The sequence below is a fragment of the Ptychodera flava genome, chromosome 12 (assembly GCF_041260155.1).
Source record: "Ptychodera flava strain L36383 chromosome 12, AS_Pfla_20210202, whole genome shotgun sequence".
In the NCBI taxonomy this organism is placed as follows: domain Eukaryota; kingdom Metazoa; phylum Hemichordata; class Enteropneusta; family Ptychoderidae; genus Ptychodera; species Ptychodera flava.
In genome coordinates, this window is record NC_091939.1 from 34,820,143 (window position 1) to 34,844,043 (window position 23,901).

Below are 23,901 nucleotides of genomic sequence, written 5' to 3' on the forward strand. Positions count from 1 at the left end.
GTTATATTACATGTACACCTTCCACCACCACAGCCCTGCTGACTTTCAAAGGAAAATCCCGGTGGACGCGCTGTCCCCATTTGGACCGCACGCGAAAAGTTACCTTCTGTAACTATTTTCGGCCGATATCAATTCGATTCCGCTATATGCCTACCCGATATTAAAACTTGACGTTGAGGTCGTCAATGAACGAAAGTTTGACAAGGTCGGGCGAAACTTTTGACATTGTGACCTCGGTGACCTTTCGAAACCGTGCAAATGTGACCTCGCTTGGTCACACAACGTCTCCGCGCATATTTTCATTACATTGAAAATACCGTGGTGCTAGCAACTGTACGATCATGTCAAAAGTACTATCTACTCAGTTCAAGCATGTTCAGTGACAGTTTGAGATGCATGACAAATACATCCCACCCACTACGGTCCGACGTCCCCATCGTACAATACAAGCGACTGAAGCGACGGCGCGAGACCTGAACGACCTCAGCTGATCGATGTGTACAATATGGCTACCTATCCATTTCAATTTCTGTAACAAATGCCATCACTGAACAGAATCTAAGGATAGTTGGAGACAAAAAAATAATATTTACTTTATTTAAAATGTTTTAAAATGTTTTAAATAGATGTGAAAATTGCGCACTGCTGCTCAAATAAATCTATTATTTCTTCCGGAAAACATGTTTCCATAAAATATTATCCATTCTAAAGGCTCTCATCAAACGAAGCTGCAGTCTTATACACGTTACGCAGTGAAAGTCATATCAGCAACATAATGCAACTCACTTTCATTCATTGATTGTCGTTCAAAACAGGTATTTCAGTGTATTGGATCACTTTAAATGTAATCTTCCTCGTTAAAGTTTGCCACACCGACGAAAATTCAAAATTCAGCCCCAGGTTGTCAGTTCCGGAGTGAGGGCGGTCAGCAGTGCAGGACCTGCCGCAGGAGGTGGAACCTATTCCGAGTGGGTCTACCGCACGTACTTGAAAGAAATGTCGAACCAACATTCTGTGCAAGCTCTGTCTTGGAGAAAACTGTACTTGAGCCGTGCTAAGCTGAAAGCATCGAGCAGGACATCGGCTCTGATGGCCGGATTCGCCATGGTAAGTGTGTTGGTTGGCATATGGGTCGGAAGGCCGTCCGACAGGTAGTGGAACGTCCATGGTCCAACCCACCATGGACATGGAGCCTGGAGGTACCAGAATCGTCTGGTACCTCCGTGGACCCACATACCCAAGCAAACCTATAAGGTAGCTAGGTTGATTGTACTAGTAGCTGCATGGGTATATGGGTCGGACCCACATACCCATGCAAAACCTCGAGCTACAGCCCCGCAGCTAGGTCGATGATAGCATTTAGCAGTTGTTTAGCAAGGAATATGCATTGATGACGTACAAAACAGTGGGATGTCGCATGGTCAGTCACTCACTGACGCTGTACATGCGAGTACGGGTATGGTGCAGATCTGCAATGTTAGCAAGAGAGAAGTAGCATTACAGACACCACAACAACATATGGTTGATATCATGGATATGGAGTAAAACATATTTATTAATCATGAGACCACTTAGTCCATCCTATTTTGTGGTTGAAATTCAATGTTAGTTTTATAATTGTCAGGCAGTTTGGGACCATGACAGCCACACCTTGCCTTGTCCCACGCCTGGTTACCAGTCACTGAGTTGGATGAACCATAGAGGTATGGGTGAGCCACATAGTCTACTATATGTTCATTTTCATGGTGCGTGATGTGATACGTTCAGCTTGTTTTATGTTCTAGTGTTATGTTTCCGTGCAAGATATAATCTAGAGAATAAGGGAATGCAAGAACCATATGGCATCACACAAAACATGGCCAAGGCATTAACCACTTGTAGTACACAACTACAAGCTAAACATGGGTAATCTTTAGGATATTATCTAGCATTACTGTAGAACACTTTGAATAAGCTACATGCTTTTTAGCTACTATAGACTATAGTCTATAGAAGCTATTGGGATGGGTATCCGTCCGGCGTCCGTCGTCAGTCTGTATGTATGTATGTATGTATGTATGTATGTATGTATGTATGTCCGTTTGTGAGGCGTCCGTCCACTCAAATATCTTGAGAACCGCTGTACTTACTGATTTGATATTTGTTGTGTAGATGAAAAATATGATTTTGAGAAACTATTTTTTTTAATTTTTTGATATTGTTGAAAATAGGCAAATTAATGCCAAAAAAGGTGTTTTTGGTAAAAAATCTTCTTCATAACCGCTGGTCAGACAGCTTTGTTATTTGGTATACAGGTCCCTAGGGGTAATCCAACTTAGATTTGTTCAAATTGTGATGAAATATGTAAATGTGTATTTTTAAGGAATTTTTTGTCATTTTTGGTCAAAATTTGACTTACATTGTATGTAATGCTTGTACTGTGTAACCCCTATCAATTCACCCAGAAAAAAATAATTAATATGATTTTAAATAATTGAATTAATTAGGAAATCATCAAAGCCAAAATAATTTTAGTGTAGAATTATCAGAAAGTTCAACTTTTTTTGACAGTTCATAGTGAAATGCTTACCATCTTGGAGGATTAAAACATGTAAAGGCAACTTTCCTGAATCCCAACTTTGACATATTCTGAACCGTCATTTATTGTGCCCTGTATGTTATCTAAAAGAAATTGCTCATAATAGTCAATAGAGATAGAGATAGAGAAAGTTCTAATTTCCATTTATGGTTGACTTGGTAAGGATAAATAAAATTACTTTTTGAGGAAAAAAATAGAGTGGTCAATTAAAACAGTGGTCAAAGTGATAGGGGTTTTATGGTAAAGCTTGGCTGTAAGATTCCTCATGTGCTATTTATAGCAATTATGCAATCTGTGTAAACAGTGCAATGAAAGTTACATGATTCCTTATAATGCTTCAAACATTTGTCTCTTCAGTGTGCTTTCTCTGAGTATGTACAGTCTCAACTTATTCAACAGAACTCACTTACAATGTTAATCAAAGATATCCACCTTCTTCATCAGTACATGTGTCACAAAAGGTTATTCTCTACATAACACAGCAGAGCTCTGTCAACTGTTGAGTTGCTTGTTCTTTCAAAACTGCTGGTTAGACAGCTTTAATATTTGGTTTACAAGTCCCTAGGATGACCTAAGTGAGATAATTTCATACAGTCAGGAAATACTTAATTTTGTATGCATGTCTATAGTAGCTTCAGGGACTTTGGCCCTATGTTTTCAGTAAACTAAACATTTGTAAAACCGCATTCAGAGGCACACAAGACCTTGTAAGCATCTTTTCAAGGACAGATAAAGCATCACTATGTGAATTGGGAAAATACATACATACATGTTTTAAACTCAGACAAGACAAAATGAAAAAGACAAAGTAAACTATTTATGAACCTTTAATATGTTGACCTCATGTATAGATATTTATATTTATATATATATTATATATACTCTTTCATTGTTGTTTTTGGAAAACCTTTATTGTACTTTATGATCAAGATCCCAACTGGGATACGATTTCAATAAAGGCTTACTTTACTTTACTTTACATGTAGCCACCACTCTGCATTTGGGAAAATCATCGATGTTAGATTATATAATTGACCCAGCATGCAGCTTTCACATTCGCCCTCTTCCCCGGGGGTGGTAGACGAACACCTCGCAGACCGGACAAACTTACAAGACAATCCGCTGGTAAATTAAGCTAATGAAGCAAAAGGACAAGGCATTAAGCAACCATTGAGTATTTTGAGTGAATGCAAGAGGATTGAGTTTTCTGTAACAGTCCCGTCTGGAAACTGAACTTGTTTTGTGTATCGATGAATGATACTCTGAGCTTTCAGTTCACTTCCTATTGTAGTATTTGGGAGTATTTGTCATTGTACGCAACACTCAAAAACTTCTAAACATTTATAGTATCAATAGACTGGTGTATGTGATGTTGTATTTACACAGACATTCAAATACACCAGTACCATGCAAGACGACCAAACCATTGAACCTTTCACTGAAAGCGTTTGTCTATTCATTTCAGCTGCATTCAACTTGGGTTGAGTAGAATTTCTCAACTTGGACACAAATTCCTTTCTTTTTGTACCCAGTCAGTCCAAAGCGTACTCTTACATAAACGTAAATGTGGAGCACTTAGCAAGCTGCTTTAGAGTTGGTAGATGGCCAATTTTCTCCCTTGCTCTACGTTGGAGTGTGCCATAAAACCCCAATCCATTCAGTATATATAGTGGTTGTTGGACCAGAATCACTAGCAGTTCAGCAGTCATGATGGCTAGTACCAGTTCTACATTGTATTCTCATTACCATAGAAATGAATAAATTAGTCAGTTTGAGCAGGAGAATGGCAAAGTCATTGGTCTACATGTACCCAAAACATTTTGGTGGTCCCAACCTCATGCAACTGCATTTTCCCATTCATGGTGACAGTACTTACATAGTCCATGCATGGTTTATTGTAGCTGGGTTAATACAGTATACCGTACTTACTTTTTGACCAAGTCTAAAACCTCGTCTTGGTTTGGGTGCACACTACATGTACCGTACATGTACGCTGCCCCCAAACACTGGCAGGTTTTGGGTACAGTGCAGCATGTACCAAAGACAAGGAAAGGTCCTGCACTATTTTTGACGTGTTGTGTGCAGGGCTCTTTACTAATGTACTGAGGGAAGTTGTAGGCAGATGGTGATATTTATCGTGTGATTCTGGAGTTCAGTGCTGTGTGTGGTTGATCTGTATCATGTGACCTTTCATGTATCAATCAGCAGCCATGTCTACACCTGGTGTTTTGCCTGCCGTGATCTTTACACTCTGTTCAAGTTTTCAACCATAAATATACTTACTTAATTATCGTGGCGGTAGTTTGCCAAAAAATGCATACATGTATTTTTTGAGTTTGTTGACTGATACATAGCAACAGTGTAATGTTTCCCAAAATATGTTAGAGTAAGTGTGGCATGTATAAAGTAATATAAAATTCGCTGTTGCAATTCATTTTTGCAATGCATGTTTACTACATGTACATGCACATGTACATGTAAGTGCTTATTTGAAAGTTCATAATGCTGCTTCACCTCCACCTGTTTTGAGGCACCATGGAAAATATCAATTATACAGAGTAGGGGATAATCAATCAGGTTCATGTACATGTATACCGGTCAGTGTTTTTGTTAAGGCCGGTACCCCGGTAAATGTTACCGGGGTTCCCCGGTCATATGTTACCGGAGTTCCCGAGCGAACACGCGAAGTGAAATAATTATAATCAAGTTTCTGATGTTGATACTTTAATTCATATTCACGCATCGAAATAAAATATGAATCTCAACATGGTTTGCTTATCACAACACTGTCCCTTGCATCCTCTAATAATTTATACATACGACATTGTTGCGAGCGAAAGTTGCAATTCTGTTGCCACTCTTTCAGTCTTTCATGTCTTGCTGTGGCTGAGCTTGAGAAAACAGCGGGAGAATATTGAGTACAGAGATAGAGAGCAGCCAAACCGAATCAGCATACATCGTCATGCCGCGCAACTATTTGAAAACACTACAACCGAAAGACGGATTAGGACAAAATTCAATTCAGCATTTCTTCAGAAAAGTTCAAAATGCCGCCGATTGTACACGGCCAAAACCGATATCAACGCAGCAGCCTGAGCACAACAGCGAGGTCGGACATGCAGCGAGTTCCCCAATATTAATACAGCCAAACGATGTGAATGTAGTCACCGACGCTTCATATCCAGACAAAAATCCTACAACGTCGTCTTTGGATGAAAGTGAACATGACACAGTGAGATTGGTCCTTCGAATGGCAGCGATGCAACTCAGACCTCTACAGAAGGCTTTGCTGACGAACCGGCTCAAAAGAAACGCAAACAAGTGCATTGTTTCCAGAATTGCTGGCTTACGGACAAAACACTTTGTTATGACGAAGTGGTCGATCTTTTCTGGCTACGATATGATGATGAAAAGCGGGGCATGTATTGTTACTTATGCCGCAAACATGATACATCTCAACAGGGTTCATACGTCTGGAGCCGAGAATGTAGCATTCGCTACCGCCGAAATGTTGTCAGTAACCACGGCAAATCTGAAATGCATCTGTTGGCGAAGGAAAGGGAGTGTCTGCAACGGTATTCACAGTTTGAGCAAGAAATCAGAAACGGAAAAATGTTTGAACATGAAGTCGTCATTGCTGCCTTCAAGTGCGCATGTTGGATTGCCGAAGAAGACATCGCAGTCAGTAAATATTCGTCGCTCATAGAACTTGTGTCACGTATTGGAGACGATCCTTTACACATGCGTCAGTTCGGGCATACCAGTTTCTCATCGGTCAGAGAAATGATAACCATCACAGGTGATGTTTTGGTTTCAAAATTGATAGAGCAGATCGGATCGAGTAACTTTGCATTGTTGATAGATGAAGTGACAGATATTACAGTATATCAGCAAGTCATCATGTACTTGAGATATTTACATGAAGGTCATATCAAAACTCAGTTCTATCGCGTCGAGCGTCTGAAGGAAAGCGCTACGGGTGCAAATTTGGCCGATCTTGTGAAAATAAGATTTCAGCGGGATAACATTGACCTGACCCAACTACAGTTTGTTGGATCTGACGGTGCAGCAAACATGACTGGTAAGAAGTCGGGGTTCGTTGCTCAAATGAAGAAAGAAAATCCTCACGTCGTGGGAATCTGGTGCGTTAATCACAGACTCGCGCTTTCAGTCGGCGACACAGTGAAATCGTTGCAATGGTTAAAACGCTATGAAGGAACGGTGCAACAAATAAACAAGCTGTTTGAATATTCACCCGAAAAGACCAGAAAGTTAGAGCAAATATCTGATCAGTATGAGGCAACGTTTTCCTCCGACAGGCGAAAGAAATTCGTTCGACCCGCCGCCACCCGATGGACTTCGCACGAACGAGCCAACGACGCAATCTATCACGGATACGAAGTTCTCCTTCAAACGCTGCATTATTTCACCGAAGAAGCTAGGGTTCCAGATGCTACCGCCGCGGGATTATACACTTTCTGTCGGAAATATATGTTTATCGGCACCGTTTACATCTTGCAGACTGTACTGCCGATCGTCGGAAAACTGGCGAGACTTTGGCAGAAGGACGTGTTAGTGTTCAGCGAGGTCAAACCCCTCACACGTGCGGCGATCGATAAATTGACCACACTCAAGCAAACTCGCGAACCGACGCTCGAACTTTGCGCCGAGTTTGAGGGAAGCGGCCGATTCAGCGATGGAGAAATACAATTTACCGACAAGAATGATGCAAAACTTGACCGGTTTTATGACACACTGCTCACAGAATTGTGTGAGAATCTAGAGTCCCGCCTTGCTTTGACGCCGTTCCTCGAAGCATTTGAAATGTTTGATCCGTGTCGTTTCCCAGGTGTGACGACAAACAGTACGGGAAAGACGAGATCTCCCTGTTATGTACACACTATGAACTTGACGAAGAGAAAACTCAAGATGAATGGTGCAATTTCCGATACAAATTTGAATCACCGCCCATGTCTACAAAGACTACTGCTGGAGAGGTTTGCGAAGTTGTCGTGCAACAGAGAAATGTGCTCGGGGATGAGTATCCAAATTTGTGTAAACTTGCCGAACTTGCACTTCTCATTCCTATGTCTAACGCGTGGCCTGAGCGAGGAGCTTCCTGCTTAAAACGAATAAAATCGCGACTGCGAAACAGAATGAAAGGAGATTTGCTTCAGGCAATCATGACTATCGATCTTAATCATGGTACTGGTGATGAGGATATCACTGATTCTGTTACAGCATGGCGAAATAAACCAAGACGTAACGTGTTCGGAACCGCACACCGTGAGGACATTCACGACAGTACAATGCAAAGTTTATCGGAACTGGTTGACAGTCTAACTGCAAAGCATCGAGAGCTCATGAAGCTTGTGTGTTACAATGATGAACTGGATGCAGACGAGGACAGTGTTGCAGATAAGAAAGAACAGTAAACAAATAAATAAGAACATTGACTGACTACAGTTTGATGGAAAAAATTAAAGTTTAATCCATCCCATAATTTTCATGAATCAAAAGGATAAGTTGGCTGTCGTTTCAATGTGTTGGAGTGTGTATGAATTCATGCATTTTATTAATAATGATGTCACTGATTTTTTGCTCAAGCTGGATTGGGGTGGGGTGTCAACGTGTTACCTATGTTCCCCAGCCATTTACCTATGTTCCCCAGCCTCAGCAAAAACACTGCCGGTATAATATTCATTATCCTGTCCAGATCAAGATTTACGATGGAATGCCTACATGTACCATACACACTTCACGTTCAGCAATCACAACCAAAGAATTTCGAGAGACAAATTTTGTGTAAGGGGAAAATATACTAATGTGATTAAACACTTCAATGTTCATCATGGTTGTTCAGAGCAAATATGTTCAACCTTGTGTCTATTTGCCTGACATTTATGTTTGCTGTGAATTTGCTTGAAAAATCTTAGAAGCATTAAATTCATACCGACCTGAAATTTTTTTATTTTGAATTGCTGAAAACTCCAGCCAAAGGGGACAGTAATTATATATTCATATTTAGCTACTATAGACTATAGTCTATAGAAGCTATTGGGATGGGTATCCGTCCGGCGTCAGTCTGTATGTATGTATGTATGTATGTATGTATGTCCGTTTGTGAGGCGTCCGTCCACTCAAATATCTTGAGAACCGCAGTACTTACTGATTTGATATTTGTTGTGTAGATGAAAAATATGATTTTGAGAAACTATTTTTTTTAACTTTTTGATATTGTTGAAAATAGGCAAATTAATGCCAAAAAAGGTGTTTTTGGTAAAAAATCTTCTTCTTCATAACCGCTGGTCGGACAGCTTTGTTATTTGGTATACAGGTCCCTAGGGATAACCCAACTTAGATTTGTTCAAATTGTGATGAAATATGCAAATGTCTATTTTAAGGAATTTTTTTGTCATTTTTGGTCAAAATTTGATTTACATTGTATGTAATTCTTGTACTGTATAAACCCTATCAATTCACCCAGAAAAAAATAATTAATATGATTTTAAATAATTGAATTAATTAGGAAATCATCAAAGCCAAAATAATTTTAATGTGGAATTATCAGAACGTTCAACTTTTTTTGACAGTTCATAGTGAAATGCTTACCATCTTGGAGGATTAAAACATGTAAAGGCAACTTTCCTGAATCTCAACTTTGATACATTCTGAACCACCATTTATGTTATCTAAAAGAAATTGCTCATAATAGTTTGTCATGATAGGGTGGTCAAATAAATAGAGATAGAGAAAGTTCTAATTTCCATTTATGGTTGACTTGGTAAGGATAAAATAAGATTACTTTTTGAGGAAAAAAAATAGAGTGGTCAATTAAAAGAGTGGTCAAAGTGATAGGGTTTTTATGGTAAAGCTGGGCTGTAAGATTCCTCATGTGCTATTTATAGCAATTATGCAATCTGTGTAAACAGTGCAATGAAAGTGTAACATGATTCCTTATAATGCTTTTGATGACCTTGAACTTCTTAAGTTACAAACATTTGTCTCTTCAGTGAGCTTTGTCTGAGTATGTACAGTCTCAACTTATTCAACAGAACTTACTTTCAATGTTAATTTGAAAGTTAAAATGTGCTTGGTTAATAGGATGAAAATACAGATATAGATAACCAGCTGAAGATTCTTTATAACCTGACAGATATGCTGTTTTATTATGACGTAAATCTTGATTTAAGCAAGTCTTGTTTACTTTAATTAGAATGTAATTAACTCTTGTTTATTTGCTATTATAGACTAATATAGTCTGATGAAATATGCAAATCTGTATTTTTATGGAATTTTTTTCCATTTTTGGTCAGGCCATCCTGAAATGAGCTATCAAAGATATCCACCTTCTTCATCAATACATGTGTCACAAAAGGTTATTCTCTACATAACACAGCAGAGCTCTGTCAACTGTTGAGTTGCTTGTTTTTTCAAAACCGCTGGTCAGACAGCTTTAGTATTTGGTTTACATGTCCCTAGGATGACCTTAGTGAGATAATTTCATACAGTCAGGAAATACTTAATTTTGTATCCATGTCTATAGTAGCTTCAGGGACTTTGGCCCTATGTTTTAACTATTTTGATTGCAATCAGCGGGTTTTTAATTTAGCTGACAAGACATCTGGACCATAGTAAATATGGGGAAAAGTTTATATTAGCGAATTTAAACACTCAGCTAAAGTAGCTAAAAAAGGATACTAGCTAAAAAGGATTTGTTTTACAGTATTCTTCGATTTGAGATATAATCTTGTGGCATTCCTCTAATGAGGTACTTCACCATAAATGGTCCATTTTGATACCATAATTGACAAAATGATGTTGAATGTCTAATCACCAGCATTGGCCAAATATTAACTAGACACTTCTAAAAGGTCTGTGATGCCAGTTTCAAATACTGGTATATCCTTCACAAATATGATGTGTTTTTGTCAGGGAATTTTGATTTACATTCACTACACAACAAGAAGAAGACAATAAAACTTAAAATTTACTTTAAGGAACCCATATTTTGCTCGTAGTTCCGTATATGAGTAGTTAATGATTTCGTCACGTTTGTCCAGTATACTATAGCATTGCAAATTTGCACGTATCAGCCACGCAAAGGTGACTGTGTATTGTTACAATCATAGCGTAGTTTTGGCAGCAATGGAATGATCTTTAATTGCCTCAATTTGACCAAAAACTAAAGCTGTGCACCAATACAAATTGATTCTTTCTCAAAAACTGTATGTACCTTATGTGAAACATCTTTCTCATGGCCATACTTGACCATTTTTTGCTTGTGTCAACCTAAACCTAGTTCTCAAACAAGGTCATGGCCAACTCTAGTCTATCCTGTTAGCCTACTGTACTGCATTGATAGATTACATGTAATCTTGAAACACTTACTCAAACCAATTACATGTAATAATGTTTAAATCAATTTCATTGTTTGATCTTGGCTTGGAATGAGTGTAAAATTTAACTTTTCTGACTTAGTACTTTATCATTGATAATACATAAACAATGTTACATGATATTTGTAATGTTTGTCCTGGATATTTTCCTACCAAATTGTCAGAATAAACTTCTTTCATGATTGTGAATACCTTCTCATAATAAATGTTTAAATCTGACAGTTCATCATGTACCGTGAAAGCTAATTCCAGTCCTTTTCAGTAGAGTAGTTGTCCTGTAAGTGTAAGAAAGGAAACTTACTGCGAAAGTAAGGGTAGATTCCCCTTAGACCACAAAACATACAGTATTTTATCTTTTTTTCATACTTCTACATATACTTGTAGGAGGGTTATCCAGATAAAAGCAATAACGGCCTGAATGATACTATCATCAACACTTCAATTTATCATATTTAGGGGAAAATAGAGTTAAACACTCATCCTTGTGAAAGGTTTTCCATCTGAACTCAAGTTCTTAAAATCAAATGGAGACATTTTGCTCCTCTTGAAAACAAGACTAGCAAGTTTATCTCAAAATAAATTGAATGATTCAAAGAAAATAAATTGCCGACATCAAGTAAATAGTCAATGCAAAAAGAACACATGTGAGAACCAGGGTTTTGGTCTCCAAAATCTTCTTTAAGAGTAGGGCACTAAAAAGGACATGCCCCTTCCGAAAGTGGAGGGGCCAACATGCATTTCCCCCTCCCCACTTTTCATGAGGTGTATATATACTGGTAAACATGGCAATCACTTCAATATACACTCTATCTGCTGCATGCAGTGATGTGTGTGTGTGTGTGCATTACAAATACCTGCAAATAATATGAAAAAAATATGTAAATTTATGTATACTAAAAGTAATCGAGGATGCAAAAACCCTTGATAAGCTTTGGTAATAGGACTAAAACCTGGGTTGGGAGTCAATCCAATTCACTTATTGGTCCTCTCTTAAATATCAACTTTTGTTGTATTACTATATTTGTCAGTATTTTTACCTCTGCTACCAGGAAGTTTATGATATCAAACATCTGAATGAATCATAATATTTTTCTGTTACATTCATGTGATATAATATCAGCAGTAGGTGGTGAAGGTACTGTAATTGAAAAGTTTTCAATAAAAAATGCGATGCAAGGCTTATATCCATGACACTCAGACATATGTATACCCGAAGATATTTCATTCTAAATATGGTACAGCCACATTTCTTAGGGCAATTGACGCACTCTTAGGGAGTTTATATGTTTTAGATAAACTGCTGTGCAGTATCAAACAACGGTTGCTTTTAAAACCCATCAATGAGCCGACTCTAAAAAAGACGCCGCACCATATTGTTTTTGCAAGAGTTGGTAAAATGTGAGAGGGAAGACCGTGCTGAAAAATTAAATACTACTACTCATAAGAAAATGAGAATACTGATTTTATTACCTCAAGTGATTTGTTATTTTGATTGTCAGTGTTCATTCTCAGGAAAGAGTTTGAAGAACACAATTGAAATACAAACATCAAAGTGGTTATCCTGTATGTGTTTGTGCACCAATGAAAGCACAATCCCTCATATTTATGCATTGTTTGAAACAAGAAGTATTGAATCAGAAAATGATTCATTTTTTCAGGCTAGTGTTGATGCATAGAGATTTTGAACACTCGCTTCTATATTCAATTTTCACTTTTACCCTGTAATTGTGTCAGGCATATGAGCCCCTGGTTTGACATGCTGATTCAATGGTTGTCTTCTCACATCAACATGGATGTGACCTCAGCGGTCCAACTAAGCCTGCCTTAAGGCTAACGTGTGTAGCAAAATCCAGCCTGAATGTCAGTCAGGCTACACTAAGCTTAAAATCAGAGCTAGGAGACAACTATTAGAGAATCTCAGAAGATACCCACAGACCATAATTTGTTAGTTTGGAAGAAAAGTTGTTCTAAGAGTAACCGGAAATAAATTACTCCTCAAGAATATGCAAAGTAATGAATGTTTTTTTCACCTGAGAGTCTATTCTCCAGAGAGTTTATATATTAGTCTCCATGGACCAAATTTAGAGGTACTGTTGAATTTACCACTGTCTGCCCATGTCTCCGTCCATCTGTAGTACCTTGTGTTGTCTCTCATACATACCTGGAAAAGTTTCCTATAAATTTGGTAGAATGACAATTGCGCTATGAGGGTACTTATCCATTGGTTATGTTAATACAAACAGAGCTGGTGGCCATGTAAAGAGCCGAATATTGTCTTGAAATGTTCATGTCCTGAGCCATTACACAGACAAACATCAGCTTATTGTGATGAAACCCTGTACAATGCACAGTGATATATTCATGTATACATGTCAAGTCATTTCACAGAGGATCATATTCAGCCATCTGACAGCCATTTTGACATGAATTTTTCATGTCTGGAGCCATTTCATAGACATGTGTCATCTGATTTAATAAATTACATTTTGCAGAGGTACTACACAAGTAGCCATGTTGTCATTAAATTTTTCATTTCAGGAGCTCTTTGACAGATATGCCTCAGCATTTTTCATTCAAAATTCAATCACAGTCCCTCAACACTCAGAGGGGCTGTGTTTGACACTCAATAACATATGTGCATGTAGGCATGTCAGTGTATTTTATTACATAATTCAGTATGGGTATCAGGGCAGTGACTCAGGTACCTTGTATGATCATTTTTCCAATTTTCAGTGTAATCACATGTCATTATTATCTCATTGTTTGTTCCACAGGTAGCCATGGTTGAGGTCCAGTTGGATTATGATCATCCAATACCAGATGCTCTACTTGTTACATTCAGTGTGTGTACAGTGGTCCTTGTTGCAGTACACCTGTTTGCATTGCTGATCAGTACCTGCATCCTGCCCCACATCGAAGCTGTCAGCAATGTCCATAGCATCACAGCAGTTAAGGACTCCCCACACTATAACATGTCATGCTACATTGAGATAGCCTGGGCGTGCTCGACAGCAATCGGAATCATGCTGTTCATCTTTGAGATTGCTGTCATCTGCTGGGTCAAGTTTTACGGACACAGCACCAACGCTGCTATAGCTGCAACAGCGGTTGTTGCACCGTGCTTCATCATCTTTTGTATTTTTGCCTTTCACTTCTACCAAAGCCTTGTCAAACACAAGTATGAGCAATCCACTCAGACTGTGGAAGAGCTGGAACACATGGCTTTGCAATTACAAGACAACGGACCAGCTCCTGGGGGTACCGCTAATGTACAGACTGTGTAGTTACAAGAAGGTCCTCCTTGTATGCGCCCCATCTGGCAAAGAACTCAGTTGTGTTTGAGATATCGATCACTCATATATAAGTTATGTTTTTTCTATGCATCTCATGGTTCATGCTTTTACATGCTACTTAGTAAGAAGATTGAATGCCAAAATCATGATTAGACCTATAGAAATACACACTTCAGCTTGTGTTAGTGCAGAAAAATACATGTACCGGTAGATCTGTCAAATTTGTGTACAGGCATGAATTTCGTTTCAGTCAGACATTGCATTGCTTGTAAATACTGTACATTTATGCATATTTAATGGTGCCAGATAGTGCAAAGGCAACTGGCAACTGTAACATTTTGTTTTTATTTTTTAAATGTTTATCAATATTTCAACTGGATTTATATATGGTCGATATGCTGTATCCTATAAAACCTTAACATGAGGTGTATGAGCAACACCATGACTAAATAGTTAAACAGTATCATGTAAGAAAATATATATGATACAACAGGGTTACAAGAAAATACTACAGCCCAGATATTTGTTAATACATGTATCTGTTGACTTAGAAATACTGGACATGTGAACATGACGTCAGAAATACTGAATCTGGAAATAAAGCAGTTAGTCAGTCATTGATGAGACATCGTTTTGTCATTAGACAATACACACAGTGTGCATAAAGACATGTTTTTGTGAAGTTAACATTTTATATTTAGAACAGATGTATATGGAGAAGAGGAAAACAGAAAAGTGTTTTTACATTCAAGTTTGAGGATGATCGGTGTATGCACTACATGTTTAAGTTGATCATATGCAGTTTGTGTGTGTGTGTATGAGAGAGAGAGAGAGAGAGAGAATTCTGTACATGTACCGTGTATACATGCACATGTAAATTGATAAATGACAGTGATAGACAGAAATATGTCGGATACAAACACATGGAATGATTCCAGAGTCCGGTTCTTATTGTTTTCCATGAACTGCATATATCATATTATTGAAAAAGTAATACTGCATTTAGCTTTGTAAACCTGGTAAATTTTATGTACCAAAACAGTTATGGTATTTTTGTTGGAGAATTTTCTTTAAAAATTTGCTTTTGTAGAGTACCAGCAACATTTATGTCATTTATAGTTTTTTGTTTTATTCTTCAATACATTTTTTGAATATTTTAGAATTGAAATATTTGTGTAGAAGTTTATATCTAGTGTTGTTCTCTAAAACATTAAACCATACTGCATTTCTTCTGCTTGATACTGTACTCTTTGACATCTAATGAGTTTCACTTCACTGTACCATATACAGTAAAGTCAAATTTACCGGAATGCCTGACTAAATTAACAGAAGCAATACCTGTATACCATGGGTTGTATGATTAGTGCAAACACCTATTGTCTCAATATGTCTGATCAAATTTGACAAGAACCCAAAACTTTCATACAACACTGAGTTAAAATACTTGGTGATCAAATCATTGAAACTGTTTATTTACAATGAAAATTGTGAAAGTCTCAGCTGCCAGTCCTCTCAGCAAAATATTCAAAGCAAACAGGCAAGAGTAAAGTTTGGAAAACTTCATTATTACATACCTTGACGTGTGTGCAAATCAGTGCATTGATTTGAATATGTACATCTGGGGAGTTAGTGGGCTGTGTGAATGATGTACTGATCAGTTATAGTTGCAATAACAGCAATATAAATTAAAATTAGCATTTCACAAATAATTTAAGAAATTGACAAATCAGTAATGACCTAGAAAGATATTTTGACATATGGTGGATGCTTTGCTTTCCAATCAAAACAATGCTCTTCTTCAGAACAGCGTCAGTTTAATTAATTTGATGAGCGTGCAGCATTTCAAAACTGGAAAGGATTTTATGTCAAGAAAATGTGATGTAGTAAGAAGGTAAGGGGACAATTAATTTAATTTTACTCAGGCCGAACTGAGTTGATTTTTGAAAGATTACGGACGTTCATGTTGACCCCTGAAGTTTGTGTACAGTTGCAATGCAATACCCTGCGAGTACAGTTCAACCCTCATTATTTCTCTGTGAGCTTACCTAGACGTACAACATCTGGCGCCATCATCAACCTCAGCAACTCCTTCGAAAAATCATCAGTGTCATGCTGCTTTCGAGGCAGGGTCAAATTAACCACTTTGTCATTTCTGTTATTTTAGAAGATGGCAAAGATGCTCTGTCTTCTTCGTGAATTTTGAATAACTCCCCTTTCAGTTTGTTGAACAAATTATTTAATTTGACTTTGATGCCACTGGCCAGATAATTCAATTGATGAGTGCTTTCAGTCAATCACAATACTTGCGGCACTTCAGGCGGAGTTAGGTCAATACCCGATAATGAAATGATGAGTTACAATTTTTTAAGAATTTGTGAAATGATATGTAAAACATGATATACCATAAAATGATACCTTGAAAGTGGTGTTTTTGACCTCAAATGTATTTGAAAATTGCTGAAACTCCTGTAAGTCATTAAAGTTTAAGTGACATTAATTGGGTGAATTGACTTTTCTTAACCGTAATGACTCAAAAATCAAATGAAATCAAATGATTAAAACAAGGGAATGTTTTCACATTGATATGACATCTGGTAATCCCATAGTACATCATACCATGAAAATGAATGATTCTTTTTTGTTTTTGTTTACAGGATAATTCTGAAGCATCGATTTGAACAGCTGTGACCTACACAGATTTGCCACAATGCCCTGCAGTGTCCCAGACCTCACTGGTCCCACATACTGCATGCACAAACTGACCCAGTCTTGCATGATGATCTGTACCAATGAAGGAAGATTGAACAGATCCAGTGACTGTGAGAGACTGGTAGTCTATCTGAAAGACATCAACATACCAAAACCAGTGACTGTGAGAGACTGGTAGTCTATCTGAAAGACATCAACATACCAAAACCAGTGACTGTGAGAGACTGGTAGTCTATCTGAAAGACATCAACATACCAAAACCAGTGACTGTGAGAGACTGGTAGTCTATCTGAAAGACATCAACATACCAAAACCAGTGACTGTGAGAGACTGGTAGTCTATCTAAAAGACATCAACATACCAAAACCTGACAATTGGGGGACCATCTGGACAACAGGTAAGCAATGAAAATTTTCTGTATAACCAGCATCATTAGTCGCAATTTTTATTTAACCAGAATGCAAAATTCACTCAAATTCAATCCAGTATTTACAAACTTACATAACAGTATGTGTGAATAGACTAGCTGTTTTTCATTGAAAATTATATCTTACAAGACTTTAATATTAATATTGATACTACTCAACATCTGAGACAGTGAGATAGCATTATGTGCAAATGTAGTACTCATGAGTACTACTTAGCTACCGGGTATGCATATCAAATATTATACAATTATTGTCAATGGTTCATATTCATGAATGGTAAAAATCAGATCATTTTTTGGTCTAACTGCTTGTAGCAGGTATTCCATCACTTGGGAATGAAAGCTTGTATCCTTGATTGATCAAAACTTGTCAACTGACTTACATGTATAGATACCCAAATTGGTGATTTTTTCTTAAAGCTATTCCCATCATGAGCAGTACTCATAGGTCCCTGTTCTAGTAGTGTAACTTGCATTGATATTTACCGGCAATGAAATTAAAGCGCTTGTAGCTATCACTTTTGATATTTTTTCTATTTTGTTCTGTCTGTCAATGGTTCTTCTCCTGAATAAACAGGACACAATATGTCCTACACTCAGTACACCCAAAAGATTACATAATGGTGATACAAGCAAACCCATGCTGTATGAAAATACATGATTGTACTTCTATGCACGTTTGTGCGCATTGTTTTGTTTATACGGAGGTTCATTCAGATTCCGGGTATAAGCTATTGCAAGTTGTTGTTGTTCTCCCCAAAGCATGTTGAGATACACAGTGTTGAATTTGTCAACTCTGCATGTATACGTCGAGTAAAATTCACTCAGTCTGTTATTGTTAACATCTGGATTCTAGTCCAGACCAGAATTCACCTATCAACAGTAACAATGCAGTTTACATATGTACAAATTGAGTTGACCAGCTTAATACTGCGAATCCCAACATGCTTTTGGGAATAGGACAAGAATTGTAATTGATATTCACCAGTGCTACTGGCCATGAGCTCATTGTAATATGGTTGAATCTTGTCCAGAATTTTGGACTTCACTTTGTCTTCTCCTAACCATGTGCTTTATCATTGTTCACACCTCACAGATACACAGACATGATCTACAGTCAATCTATTGTACAAAGTCTACTACCTAACTCCTGTCTTATATTGGAGTCTGCAGTCTCATCCAGTGTTACCATCCCTTGCTAAAGTACATCACCTGGCAGGTTCTATGGTTACCGTACAAGTCTATGAACAGGCTCAAACATTGAAAACTTTCAGGTTAGAAATAAACGTAGAAAACTTGTAGATTTCATTACAGCTGAATATCAACTGTGAAAAATCAGGTGCTTGTCACTACCAAAAATATGTAAATCAGCAGAAGAAAATGTGAATTGGTAAATATCTGATAACTACTGGTTAGATTGCTTTGAAGATTGGTATGCAAGCACCTAATAGGGGGACTTTATGTGTGTACCGGTATGTCACTTTTTAGCTAATATGTGGCCTAGTTCCACCCCTGCCACATTGAGAATACTGCAAGGTTATTTCCACGTTTTGACCAATTAGATCACTGTATTTGCATTATCAATATACTTGTAAGATATTTTCACGTTTTGACCAATTAGATCACTGTATTTGCATTATCAATATACTGGTATGATATAATTCTTATTATATCATACCAGTATATTGATGGTGCAAATACAGCGATCTGATTGGTCGGGATGTGAAAAGAACCGTGGTATATTAGCGATATACCACGACTGGCATACGCGCGAGCTCTCAGCTTGAGCGAAAATCCGTTTTGGACGTTCCACGCCAGAATTTCAATATACTGTTATGATATAATAGCAATAAATCATACCCAGCGACGGTATACCACTCGATTTTGACCAGTTCACTTCATATATGCACTCACTATCGCTAGTGCACATATGTCATGAACTGGACAAAATTTTGTGGCATACCATAGCTGGGAGTGCTTTATTGCTTAAATGTACAACACAGTACCCTTATACCTTTCGAATGTCACTTCATTAGGAGCATGTCATGTGGCATACAGAGCCAGGGCCGAAGACGAACATACTGTGAGTGGTCCAGGCACTGTGAAACCATGTGACATACAGAGCCAAGACTGAAGTTGGATATACTGTGAGTGGCCTTGGCACTCTGCTACTACAGACTGACAAACCATGTGACATACGAAGTTATGCCTGAAGCGTAAGATACTGTAAGTGCATTGGCAATCAGCTACCTCAGACTGACAAACCACGTGGTAGACTGAACCGAGATGATCTCAGAGATGATGTTAAAGATTGGTGTCCCTTCCACAAAGTGGTAGCAAGAGATTCCCAATTTAAAGAAAAAAAATTGATTAAATTTAAGGATTGACTTGTCAACTAAAGTTGTGTGGAGATGGATGCAAGTGATATTACCTTTTATCCTGTATTGGAGTTGAGCTGATAGAAACTAAACCTGCCAAGCCTCAAAAGACTTGTGTCAACTGTCAAATTATCATATGTCAGTCAGTCAGTCAGTCAGTCAGTCAAGCCAAAAACACCATGCTCACCATTAATCATTCAACATTTACCCCTTCATCAACTCAGATTGGTTCAATCCAATCATTTGTCACTTTTGATGGGATATTCTTACCATCATGATACAGTTCGTGGTGTGATTTTCACTGAAAACAAAGTTACTTTGCCTTTTCTTATATTATGACTGAAGTTGCTAAATTTTTGTTCAAACATAGTGCAAATATCCACAATACCTGACATATCAGTGAAATTCAAAAATATATGTATACGGTACATTTAAGAGATGTGAAAATAGAAGTATTTAGCAATTTTCTTGGATTCTTTTTTTATTTTATTTTAGTCATCATATGGTTAGTTCATCCCCCGTTACCCTGATCAACTTCCAAGACATGAAAATTCAGTAGCTTTGCACTCAGATTCAAACCCACAACATATAGCACCTACTCAGCTAGCAAAGACATTGCAGTCAGAGCCACTCTGCCAACACCAAGCTGGACCTGAAAAGTAAGTTTTGATGAATTCCTTTTATAGTTCATGGAAATATGAAGAGTGCAGCTTTGGTAGCATAGGAAATACTGGTAATATGTCAAGCAAAGATTTAGTGCTTGCTGGTGATGAAGAAGACACAGTACATTGAATACTGAGCTAATCAAAGTGAAAGATGTCAGAATAATAATTGGTTATAGTTCCCATTTATAAATCAAGATGTCTTTGATGCATAAAATAACCATGTACATGTCAAACATTGTAATGCTCTTGTGCAGGAATAAATATTCCCAAGAAGTGCACAGAGAGAATGTAATTGTCCAAATATACATGCATACATGTAGTTATTTCCAATGCCACGCTGCATGAATGGACTTTTTTTTTTGTGCAGTACTGTGGGTCATGCAAGACTGGTATTTAAAGATTGTTGCACACGAGGGAAATTAGCTACACAGTATTTGAATTTGGACTGTTGGCTCACAGTCATTTAATTCTCGTCAATACATGTATCACATGTGATATTTGTCACTTGATATTGCATGACTATAATATTTTTGTACTTTAATTTTGTTGTGGTCTGTTTATCCAGCTTGGCTTGTCTTTGTGGTTTTTGCTGTAATGTGATGGTGTTGTACCTTTTATTTACATGCCTACATGTGCAATAATTGTATTCTTGTGATGGATGTGAATATTTGATACATGGTCATATTAATTGTCATAACAGGAGAATGTGTACATTGTCTATTGTCTGTTTGACCTATAGAATTACAATATGTGTGTTTTTGTATCATAGGAACTTACAGGAAGCAGAATTCAGGATGGAGAAAGGCCTAGATGAAGTGGACAAGAAAGTGTCCCAGCTTAGGTTACAATTACAGAAAAATACCAAAAAAAGCAGCCAAACTTGACTTTGACCAAACTAATGAAATCATAGAAGCAGCAGAAACACTGATTGGTTAAGCTGGAAGGTGAACATCAAAGATGGAATGAACAGGTAAATTCTGAGACACAGTGTCCTGAGCTGTAGACTTCTGTCATCAAATAATAATATTATACAGGGCTTAGCCCTGTGGAGTCGCACCAGAGGTTAAGATTAGAATGTTATTGAAGTCTGATGATGCATAGTCAATGCTTACATGGTCAATAATAGTATTGATTCACAATTAGTGATAAGAAAGAATAAAAGAGAATTAATTGTTACTTGATATGAAAATTATTAGGACCACTACACATTGCTTAAACAATGAATTCAAAGACCCAGTTTACCCTCTGATGAAAACAGTTCACACATGCTATCAGGCAGGTATGTGTTTTATTTGTCACAAAGTTTGATATTAGCAATTTTTACGATGGAAACAGCCTAATGTGTTTAATGATAGACGTATTGTGCTGTCTTTATCGTTGATGGTAGCTCTCATTGTGATTGTAGATTTGTCAGTAAACATATAATTTAGTGTGGCACATAAGTTGTTGCTGACAGAAATTCAAACAAATTTTGTTTTCATGCCACTGTCTTTAAGTACTTCAACTTATGTTTTCATGCCACTGTCTTTAAGTACTTCAACTTATGGGCAGATCATTTGACCTGTAATTTTCCTAGTTTCAATCACAATGTGATGTACCAATTACAGCATATCTTTGAGATTACTTTCTGTAATTCAAGTAAAAAATTCAGACAAATATTTATTTTGGCATATTAATTATGGATTGGTCCTGTATGAAATGACAATGGAAAGAAAAAGTTAATTAATAACTTGAGAATGTAGAAACACTCTTTTACAATCAAAAAGGTTTTAATTGGCATCAGCTGTTATCTTTAATTCTCATTGTATATGAAAGTAGACTTGGTTTATGCTTTCACATACATACCGGTAGATTTTGATTTTTCACTAGTTTATGGTACAATCATGGACAATCTTAGAGGAGACATTGTTAGCAGTTTTGGTATTGAAATGTACTTCTCATGAGAAGTTTTTGTTCAAGGTGCTATATGTTGTGTTTCTGAAAATTGGAGAACCAGGCTGGAGTATACAAATCAATGCATGCAATACCTTTATATGCAAGGTTACATATTGCACAAATGTAATTATGAAGCTGTATTTTCTTTGTTTGCAAGGAATTGACAGAAGAGTTGAAAATTTATGGAAACTCGAACTCGTTGCATCTTTTGTCTGAATCAGGAGACAGCCAAGATAGCCCATGGATGGAGTCACCATGCTGACTAAGATTGAACTGTGGAGATTACTGAGCAGGGATAGTGATCGGCTGATATGGAATGGTAAAGGGGTGCCTGGGGATGAGCTGTCCATGGAAGTTACCATGGTGATCTTCCAGGTAGGTTGACAATAATCTGTGTCAATCATTTGGCAAATTCACTGTAGATAGATAAGAAAGCCAAATACCAAACTCAAGTAATTGTATGGTCACTGTTTATTTAATACCTTGTATATTAAAGTGTAACTGGATCCTGTGATTTTAGAAATGTCATTTTGTGTCTGCTTCAAGATCTCATCCTTCAGTGTTGGCTGTCTGTAAAATATCGGACTAGTTACTCCTACAAATACTTCCTAATAGCCAAATTTATTCTTGGCAGTGATAAAAAATGAATACATAGTTAACACTGTTCAGATATGCAACTTTTATTCATTGAAAATTGTCTTAAAGGGACATAAGCTGTAACTTGTGGCAAGTTTTTCAGTATTCTGCTTCTGTATATCAACTACCGTGTCTGACCCTAATCCATTTGTCGTGCTGAAATTTTGAGTATTCTTTTTATCAACACAGCTTGTAAGTGTGTAGTGATCATTGTTTATTGTTTACAAATGATTTCTAGTCCAGACTCGAATACAATTTTCAACAATAACAATGGAGATTATACTCATATAGGTGTTGTTGATATGCAGAGTACCTGGCATTAAATTACAATTTAGGGATTCAATGCAGAAAGTGTTGGGAAACCACAAAAAAAGTTTTGAAAAAATAGCCAAAAGATACAGCTTATATGGAACTTTAATATTTTCATGAAAATGTTTCAAAGATATTAAGAAATATACAGGACCAAGAGAGATGTATTTATGGTTTTCATTACAAGTTCTGAACCAAATATTGCATGACTCAGACAAAGAACAAGAAATGTTAGGAAATTGCTTTTACTTTCTTACCCTAAAGTTTCAAAACTATCATGATTTTTACCCTAATGTGTACATCAACGCAGCCTTAACCCCCAATCCATATCTGAATCATTGTATGATAAATGGTATTACAATATTAGCCAGTCACAAATTGAATGAACTGTACACTGGTGAAAGATACACTCGTACATAAACAAAGATTTGCTTACATGCCAAGCTCATGCCTTTAATGTAATTCTCTGGAACTGTTTGATGGCAAGGCTTTTGGAAGGAATGATCACACTGCCACTTCTGCATGATATGTGTATCTGTGTGATTTGAGTTTTTTGAAAGACAAACTCTCAA

At 37.2% G+C, this 23,901-nt stretch overlaps 1 protein-coding gene across 6 annotated transcripts in view; it reads left to right on the forward strand.

The window, feature by feature from the left end:
* The first annotated feature begins 241 nt into the window (after positions 1-241).
* Positions 242-23,901, forward strand: part of LOC139145736 (calcium release-activated calcium channel protein 1-like) — a 28,726-nt gene continuing 5,066 nt past the window's right edge. For 3 of the 6 annotated variants that reach the window (XM_070717045.1, XM_070717047.1, XM_070717050.1), the window contains exons 1-7: positions 242-1,107; positions 13,752-17,376; positions 18,503-18,657; positions 19,443-19,632; positions 20,280-20,443; positions 21,219-21,419; positions 22,542-22,759. In XM_070717045.1, the coding sequence (XP_070573146.1) occupies positions 997-1,107; positions 13,752-14,261 (621 nt within the window). In that variant the 5' untranslated portion in view covers positions 242-996 and the 3' untranslated portion in view covers positions 14,262-17,376; positions 18,503-18,657; positions 19,443-19,632; ... (1 more) ...; positions 21,219-21,419; positions 22,542-22,759. Of the gene's footprint in view, positions 1,108-13,751; positions 17,377-18,502; positions 18,681-19,442; positions 19,633-20,279; positions 20,444-21,218; positions 21,420-22,541; positions 22,760-23,901 lie in introns of all 6 variants that reach the window. The other 3 variants (XM_070717048.1, XM_070717046.1, XM_070717049.1) reach the window with 3 other exon arrangements.